The sequence below is a fragment of the Nematostella vectensis genome, chromosome 9 (genome assembly GCF_932526225.1).
Source record: "Nematostella vectensis chromosome 9, jaNemVect1.1, whole genome shotgun sequence".
NCBI lineage: Eukaryota > Metazoa > Cnidaria > Anthozoa > Actiniaria > Edwardsiidae > Nematostella > Nematostella vectensis.
Window position 1 is genome coordinate 916,388 of NC_064042.1, and position 9,181 is coordinate 925,568.

The 9,181-nt window shown below is 39.7% G+C and overlaps 1 protein-coding gene and 1 long non-coding RNA gene across 2 annotated transcripts; one reads left to right on the forward strand and one right to left on the reverse strand.

Moving 5' to 3' along the window:
• Positions 1 to 127: 127 nt before the first annotated feature.
• Positions 128 to 8,209, forward strand: LOC5503852 (translationally-controlled tumor protein homolog). Its single transcript, XM_001624752.2, has 4 exons — positions 128 to 280; positions 772 to 839; positions 4,057 to 4,503; positions 8,053 to 8,209. The coding sequence occupies exons 1-4, from the start codon at positions 253 to 255 to the stop codon at positions 8,053 to 8,055; spliced, it is 546 nt and encodes a 181-aa protein (XP_001624802.2). The 5' UTR covers positions 128 to 252; the 3' UTR covers positions 8,056 to 8,209.
• Positions 6,484 to 7,530, reverse strand: LOC125572269. Its single transcript, XR_007313726.1, has 3 exons — positions 7,328 to 7,530; positions 7,097 to 7,195; positions 6,484 to 6,569 (listed from the first exon to the last, which is right to left on the reverse strand). It is a non-coding gene; the product is annotated as an uncharacterized LOC125572269 (long non-coding RNA).
• Positions 8,210 to 9,181: the final 972 nt, after the last annotated feature.

Below are 9,181 nucleotides of genomic sequence, written 5' to 3' on the forward strand. Positions count from 1 at the left end.
AAATAATTTTCGTAAAAAGAAAAAAAAAACCTGTGGCATGTTTTATTTAAATTGCTGGAGGTTGCAGGATACAACCCGCGTATCTCGCCGTGCATTAGGCTGTTGCAGCCTTGGGATGCCTGTTGGAAGAGCAATAACTTGGAGACTTGGGCCCACATATTTAGATCCATAATTTCCGAAGGCCGTCCTTTTTACCCTTGCTGTTGGAGACATTCTAAGTATTGTCGAAGACAATCCATTTCCATCCACAAGATGCTACTCTTTTTAGACTTTCTTACCGGTAGGGTTTAACGACTACGTATCTTTCTTACCAGTGATCATAAAAATAAGTAGAATTTTGTTACCATCCCCGGCACCAAGCTTCATTTTATTGAATCGTTCGCTGATGTTTTCATGACGATGTGATCGCGAAATCGAATGGAACAGTTTTGAAAGATGTTTTAATCGTGCGTACAATTAGTCATACAGACATTTGCTATTAAATTGTGTGGAAAATTCAAGACCAGCAGGCCAGTTTAATAGAAGATCCTGGCTTACAATACCGTCATATTGTAGTTATTCGTTCGCTGGGCTAGTTCACGGAAGGTCAAACAAACACTAATTATCTTGAAGAAGAACAGTAAAAAATCAACGAGTGTTTGACGTCCCGTGATCTAGCCCCTATGGCGAATAACAACAATAGCATGGTTAGCCTGTAGCATGATAACAGTGATTTGAGATGTCCACTGTGGTTGAATCTAGCCATAATTCTATTTATTTTTGTTCATTTAGAAAAAGACCTGTTCACCGATTGTGATTATATTAAAGTCAGTGACTACTTCTTTGAGATCCAAGGAAAGGTGAGGACGATACTATTAGTAAGGTTGCTTTTGAGGAAACACATACTAAATAAGGCAGGTTTCATGTTTGAGTAATGCAGGCAACTAAACATTATGTTTATAATAACTCATGAATAAAGGTTATAAAGCATTTAAAGCATTTATTACAGATATCTTTGGAACATGATATTCGATACACAAACATTTTGTCTGGTTTGCCTGTGATTTGACATTCTTTGAAAAGGCTTTTCTCAAATAATGCAATGCAAATAGTATCATAACTAATTTTAGTCAAACACATGGTGGTTCAGTGGTTCAGGAATTTGTTTTGGACCTCATCCAGGGTTTGAACCCAACTATTTCCACAATTTTGTTTTCATCACTTTTGTTTGTGCTATACTGCGCCATCCAGTATGGCTATAGTTATTTAGCTGAGCCTGTAGTCTTGGCCAGCTGTTTCATGTCTGGTAGTTGTTCACGGTCCGAGCACCATGGCCGTCCCACATGCAATAAAGATTGTGGTGACCTCAAACCGACTCCAATGCTCTTCTTCAGTACAGACTGAATGTATTTTAACATTTACCAACATGGATTTGGCGTGAATTCTGAGTGGGTTCTGCGTGGAAAACTAGTGTGTGGAGTCCACTCACTGCGTGGAATTTTCCTTTGTTATGCAGTTTATTGTGATGATAGTAATTGAAGTGTACAGTGGTGTCACCAGAACGCATAATAACAAAACTCAACCCAATGCTTGATTACTGGCTTAGCCATATCCATAACCACATCGTAGCCGAGTCCATGGACACGCTGTCTGTTTTCTTGCCCAAGGTAAACTTTGTAGTTGCACACGTAGCCGTTGTTCGCGTCAGCCGCCATCCACACTTTTATGCCGTATTTCGTCGGCTTTGCAGGCATATATTGGCGAAAGCCAAGTCTACCCTTGAAGGCAATCGTTCCCTCATCGACTGATATGTCCTTTGAGGGCTCGTAAGCTTGCTGGATACTTTTTAAGACATCGCTCAGTACCGGGCGAACTTTAAAGAGACGGTCGTAATCGGCGTCCCCACGTTGTGGCTCGTTGTTCGGATCGCTGAAGTGCAGGAATTGGGCGATCTCTTCAAACCTTGTCTTGGGAATCACGTCCTGAATCCCAAGGTTTCCAAATAGGGGGTTTTGAGACCAATAAAGGGCTTGCTGTGGCAAGGAATTAATCCCCATCACGAGCGCTACCCCAAGGAACATGCGGAGTTCGTCGGGAGTGACGTCCTTCCACTTCGCCAGCCGTGCCTCTCTATCGGCCTCCTGCCCGATAATAAATTGTGCATATCGGTTAGTTTCATCAGAAATTGAAACCAATAAGTTCATCCGAAAACATCAAGCTAAAAAAGTCTTCAGCTTTTGCATCTTCTGATACCGTTTTCCTCAACCGTTGTTGCCCGGTGAAGTCCTCGAGGTCGAAATGCGTGAGTTGCTCCGACCAATTTTTAACACTATCTTCCTCGCTCTCGTATTCGCTTTCTTCCTCAGAAGAACTGCTTTCTTCCTCAGAAGAAAGTTCAAAACCCTGAAACTCATTTTCAGAATTGTTTACATCATCATTCTTGTCAGGATTAACACCAAAAATCGCTCTAAATTCGCTCGCATCGATCTTTAAAGATTCCGCCATGTTTGCAGTACAGGGGTGACTGATAAGTTTTCGGTCGGCGCTCACGCACCTTATACAATAAAAAATTATGCGCAGTTGGTAGGATTTGATTGGCTAATGTCGTATAAACAATAGTCCTCTTGTTTTCCTGCAGCATGAATTCCCTAGGGAGGAAGGGGACGATTGTCTTTAGTTGTATGCAAATTGGCCGCTTTTGGCCGCTCCAGGAAAAACGTCACATTTGCGTTTGGCCGCTTTTGGCCGTTTTAATAGTGAAAAGGTTAAAAAACTCTAAAGTTCAGTTTTAAAGAATTTTTAATTTCGACGTCGCCATGTTTAATTCCCCTCGATCTAATTCGTCTTCTTCTTCACTAATTCTTCGCTAAAAGTCCTTGCTAAATCATCAGTCTCCATCTGCGATGTCTTCCATCGGCAATGTCTATAGAGGCTAACGAAAACATTTGAGCGGAATTTTATGTGTCTTCAAAGTATTTAATACCAGTCAATGAAACCGCGTAAAATTTAATGTTCTCAACGTGAACTTCAAAAACACTTCGGCAGAGGAACGTATTACTGTGTATTGTTTTGAAATCATCATCATCCGACAAAAAGGTACATTCAATCTTTTAATGAGCAAAACTAGTGCGCCGAATCTGCACGAGGAATGTTAAAACACATTCAGTCTGTACTGTACATGTTATGGCGCTGCAGCATGTAGGAAAATAAAAGAAGTTTTTAATATGTCAGCACCTTTGATGTTTTTATTATGTCAGCACCTTTGATGTGTTAATCTTTTACTTTGTTAGTATCCTATTTATATTTCATGCCAATGTTTAGTATATTTATATTTTGTACCATGTGGTGGTACATTAACCCCTTAAAGCTCCATTGGCACCAGTTTACTGCCGGTCATTTACGTAACAATCTCTGATGATTTTAAACAGAAAACCAAAAAAATATTTCAAAATTGTAAAATCAGTGTGTCTATTAGAAGTTTCTTAGAGGCTGTGACAATAATTTAAAGCGGATAGAGATAGATAGATAGGGGTTTTATTCAATTGCCATGGCAGTATTACAGACTGAATTAAGGCAAAGGGCCAGCACATATAGCGTTATACTATTACAGAAATCGATAAGTAACAAAGTCACCAAAGCGTTTAGTTACAGAAATATGTTTGTAGGTATTCATACTGTCGGATCTTAGTGAGTATCCATGCACATTATTAATTACGCCTCCAGTAATTACAGATCGAAGGGGTTCTAGCTCCTTAGCGGAGGTCATGAGACTGATACAAAGCTCGCGCCTGAGGTCAGCAAGACTTTGGAGCCCGCTGGCTTGCTGGCTGCTGGCCTGTTTAATAGGACGGATTCTAATAGATTCTTTTGTCTCTTGTCGGTTGAGGTTTCCGTCGGCCATCCAAAAGTAAGCTGGTGACAATGTGGCTTTAATGTGACCCCTAAATATATGGGGAGACTGTATGTGAGCATTTCTTGGATGGATTTGTCTATTTATATTACAGTCCCATGTTTAACCTCATCAAATAGGGGGGAATCTTAAATGTATTAAAATACCATACTTTTTTTAACATTCAGATTGTTTCGGAAAAACAAGGAATTGATGAAAACTTGATTGGTGGCAACAAGTCTGCCGAGGATGCATGCGATGATGTTGAAGATGGCTGTACGACTGGTTGCAATGTTGTTATGGCTAACAGGCTAGTAGAGATCCCATATAAAACCTTCAAGGAGCTTTTGGCTGAGTTCAAGCCGTACATTAAGAAAGTAAAAGAACACATGAAAGAAGAAGGTTGCCCGGATGAGGAAGTCAAAGGGTTTGAGAAAGCTGCCATGGATTATATCTTGTCGATTAAAAAGAATTTTAAAGAGTACCAGTTCTTCCAACCAGATTGTGACCTTGGTGGTGGTGCACATTGTATAGTCTTCATGTGGTATCCAGAAAAGGACCTCAGGGGAGTTGATCAAGATGGATTCTCTCCAGTCCTTACTGTCTTCAAGCATGCAGTTAAACAAGTGAAAGTGGTAGGGTTTTTAAGCTATCTTTCTTGACCCTTTTTCGTATAATTGCCTTTCGCTTAATCTTCCTAGATTAGATCTAGATTTTTTACCAAAGACTACCCAATGTATGGAGTGCACACTTTTAAAAGAATGTATTTGTGTTAAGTAATGCTTCGTGTAAGAACTACGGTGAATCGATAGGTCCTGCGGCAATAGGGGTTTGTTATCTTTTTAACTAATCTAATTAATATTGCTATGCTTATTGGTTCAATACGCTCTGCCCGCCAAATTTGAACTTTGGAGTCACATCTGAAATACTCCCTCTGAAATAAGTGCTCTTGCAGTCATTTTCATTAGGGGGCTTAGGTTCGAAGTAAGAAAGCTTTCAACCTTTGCATTTTTGTTAAAATCGTATGTTCGGAGCATGGAGAAATCCCTTTCGGATATCTGCTAATAACTTTTTATACTTCACTTATTACAATTTTGCGCTTTGTCTCTTGCCAAAGCAAACATTCCGCTGGCTAAACGTGTGAAAATACAGTCTCACATTTCCAAAAGCCTGTTCGTGCGGTAGAATTTAGCTTTCCAATGAAAGTCACTTTTTCTTTCAAAGATTTTTGACAACGATTTTCAAGTTAAGATTGACAACCAAAACGATTCATGCCTTTAAATAAAGTTACCAATTTTGCTTTATTCGATCCTCAATACAACTATTATCGCATACAAGCCACAGCAATAAAGTTTACTGGAATTCATAGTAGTAGCAGTCCTCTAATTATTATTTTATCGACACAGACAGAACGCACAATATTTTCTTAAAACAACCTACAAGCAAGGTTTATTCCATAAGCTCATTGATGAAGTCGAGAGTGTCCAGCTTATAATCGGGGTCTCCGTCTTCCATACATAGTAGGCCATGAGGACTCACAGAAAATTTCTGCGAAGAAATTGTAATTCTTCTGGCTCCAGACGGGCTGCATTTATATTCACTATTTCTTTCAGCTTTTTGCATCCGCATAAGCATTCCACTGCTCTTACTGACAATTGCGGGTTATTGCTGATATTTATATTTTCCAATTTTCTAAAAAAAATATCTTCGCTTCACCAAACGCCGTATCTACTACTTCAATGCATCGTTCTATGTCCTTTAGTTCTATGTCCCTTAGGTTAGTTGATGCTTTCATGAGTCGTACAAAATGCTCCGAGGAAATAGTTTTCTGGGAAATGTGTATATATGTATGTCCTCTTTACCCCATTTGGGTTCTCTAGCATGTACTGGGTCACCACATCCTTTATTGAGGCCTTCCAATAGCGCACAGCGGTTTCCGTGCCATTAACCAACACTCTTCGACATGAAGATGCTCTTGATATATCGTTGCTGTTGAGGAACTGAATTAGCTCTCTCAATACGTCAGGGCTCACACGTTGCCTGAGAAATTTCAAATTTGGTGGTGGAACTCCTCCTCTGCCAAACAGAGTGGCATGCACTTTGGCTGCTGTTATCGTCTTATCACTACATTCAAAATAATCTTCCAGTACACTATAGGGGAAGTCAAATGCAACCATAGATAAGATTCGCCTACGGTTGTCCCCATAGTAATGTACTGTAGCTATCCAACATCAGAAGCTGCTCCTACTCTAGTTATCCCTGCTACCACTGGAAGTCCAGAGTCTCTTGATGAATTTCCAATGACAACTTTCTTGCCCTGTTGCTTCAGGTTTGTTATTGCCCGCATCCTGCGCTCTTTAGAAACTGATGATTTATATTCTCGAGAGAGACTTTGGAGAATCTTGTCATCATACTTGTGTTGGACTGTCGGGGGAGCCCCAAATTCCCCTCTCCATCTCTTGCTGTGAAGTAAATCCCCCACAAGCTCCCTCACATCTTCATCAGCTGTGCCAGCAACTTCTTCTACGTGATTTTTCAGCTGGCCAATTACCTCAGCACGGACCGCTCTTTTTGTTCTAATTTCTAAATCTTTGTAAAGTTTTTTGTGCTTTAATTTTGCACAATTAACATTTTCTGTCTGGACCTCAGCATCAACTGATGACGGCAAAATTTGCCCTAGTGCAGAAGTTTCCTCAATGTCCTGTTAAAAAAGTACACAGAAACTTAAGATTCCCTCTCAACTTCATTTCTTGAATATCAGAACTTATAAAAAATACAAGGCAACTACAGTCAACTCCCTCAGAAGCAGACACGTCAGGAACTAAAAACAGTGTTACAAGGGCTGTCAGCTAATGAAAATGAAGAAAGACATTGTTTGAATGGAAAGGAAGACAAAACCCTGCATTTTGTTAAGTTATCCGCTTACAATTCTTTCACTTAGACGGGAGTTTGCTGTACCTCAATTTCAGGGTGTCAAACCCCAGGATGTTTCGCTACATTCAAGGAATACATTCGGGCTTGTTGGTATTTACATTTCACCCAGCTTATAAATCAGGCTCACATAACTTACACATAACACATCACATAATTTACATATTCACATCGTAAACTCAAATGACAACTTCCCGTAATAAAACTCTTTTAGTAAAATAGAACGATGAAATATTTCGTTCCCTGTTGAACCAATTATTTGTCTCTTAAGTACTTATTGACCTATGAATTTTTTACCTGGAATGGTTCTAACGCGGCTTCAGCAGCGGCGCTGGTCTCAGAGGTTTCCAGCTGGAAAAACACGCTGGAACTTGAGGCAGTTTCATCTCTACAGCTCTGCAATTTTGATTTTCGAAATAAATAACAAATTGAAAAGGAGGATCAAGACTGGTCAAGACAGTATAGAAACAGCAGAATCTATATGGCAAGCGACAGAACATTGACTTTGAGAAAGATCATTTTTCTCACCTCGTGTGAAGTTTTCATGCGTTTGTTTCCAAGCTCCAAATCGACTCGCTGTCGACAGTATATACAAATGCTTCTAGACCAGCCCTTTTTGCCTTTGTCATCTAGCTCCAAGAAAACTTTCTCTACTCTGTTCGCCTTTCTCAGGGACCTCTGTTCCACATCTGAAGGCTTACTGCCACACCAAGCCTCTTGATTTGGGCAGCAACATGCCTGTCTTTTGAACACCATACCAAGCTTTTCTAACTTCTCGGACAAAGTTTGCAAGCAAACAGAACTCCGAAGCGTTTCTTTAAAGTATATACAATAGATTTTCAAACTATTTTCGAAGAGATAATGAATAGCGAGAGACTTGTCTTAATATATCGAGGAGGAAGCATGTAGAATTCAAAATGGCGACGTGAGCGCTAGGTCGGAAATGTAACTTCCGAACATACGATTCGGACAAAACTCGGGGATAAGTCGTAACAATGCAACCTTTGTTTTATTCTTAATTTAAATGTTTGTCAATCAATGGATAAGATACGAAAAACACCCGAAGATGTATTTTAGCCAATCAGAGGGCAGGATTTTACTGAAGTTTTTTAGCTTCTTCTGCGCATGCGTTGCCGCAGGGTACAGTAGTTCTATAATGTTAAAGCACATAAAAAGTAAACAACATGTTTTGCACTGATTTGAGACTGGAGACATAATCAATGATTTATACTAATTCTGCCTTTATTTTGCAGTAAATTGATGCCTACACCATCTGCATTAAATGGATTTTAGTCTTCAATTGAATCTTTTACAGCTAATAATGACGTCGCCCCAAACAAGGAATTGCTGAGAGTTGTAGTTGCTCATTGACCTGGCCATACCAAATTAATAAATATTACCTGACTTGTGTTTTTAGTGTTATTATTGACATTTTTAGGAGCTATCAATTCTGTACGATTGCTAAGAAATCATCCTATCCCTGAGAATGCTGCAATTATTGTCAGTGATTTATTTTTTTACTTTTCAAAATTAAAGATACATATCTCAGGCAGTCCAGAAACCCTTGCCTTACACTATTACCCTGCCAAACCCTTGCTTTACACTATTACCCTTCTAAACCCCTACCTTACACTATTACCCTGCCAAACCCTTGCTTTACACTATTACCCTTCTAAATGCTTGCCTTACGGTATTACCCAATTTTAAAAACTCTTTCCTTCCCTTTTAACCCTTGGGATTGTTCCACTGGGAAATTCTGCTTCATGACTCGTACCACTTGTATTTTGTGTATATCAGACAGGTCCAACACCAGTGGTGGTATGGTGAGCCATTAAGCGAAATATGGGGAGCATACTGCAAGGGAAAGTTAGAAAAATATCCAATAGAAATGGTCCACACTACAAGGCCGTAGCAAAGGGTGGGATACGTGCCCCAATTTTAAGTAGTTGAAATTGATGTTCTTGACATCGAACATTAGTCCAGTCAATCTAGTGTTTTACCAAAAAGTAATTTCGAAAGGGAACATCATATTTTATCAAATAGATATAAACTGCGATTGTACAAGCATAACATCGATTGCATATATTATTCAGAATATTGTGTTGAATGAATTTCTGGAGACTTATTCTACTCATCATTTTTTCTTTCGCTTCACCACTGGGTACCCAACAACAATAAGAGAACAAAAGAACACACACATCGAGCAAAACTCTAGTGATTTGCTAATCCACCCATCCCCCTCCCTCATCCTGTACCCCCTCCCCTCCCCCCTAAAATAATCTCCCGGTTTTTCAAGTCTGGGGGTTGGCAGGTATGTGCTTAGTATGCCAGACAGGTAAAATGGAGGATGAAGAGCATTTTCTGTTATACTCCGGCCTATAA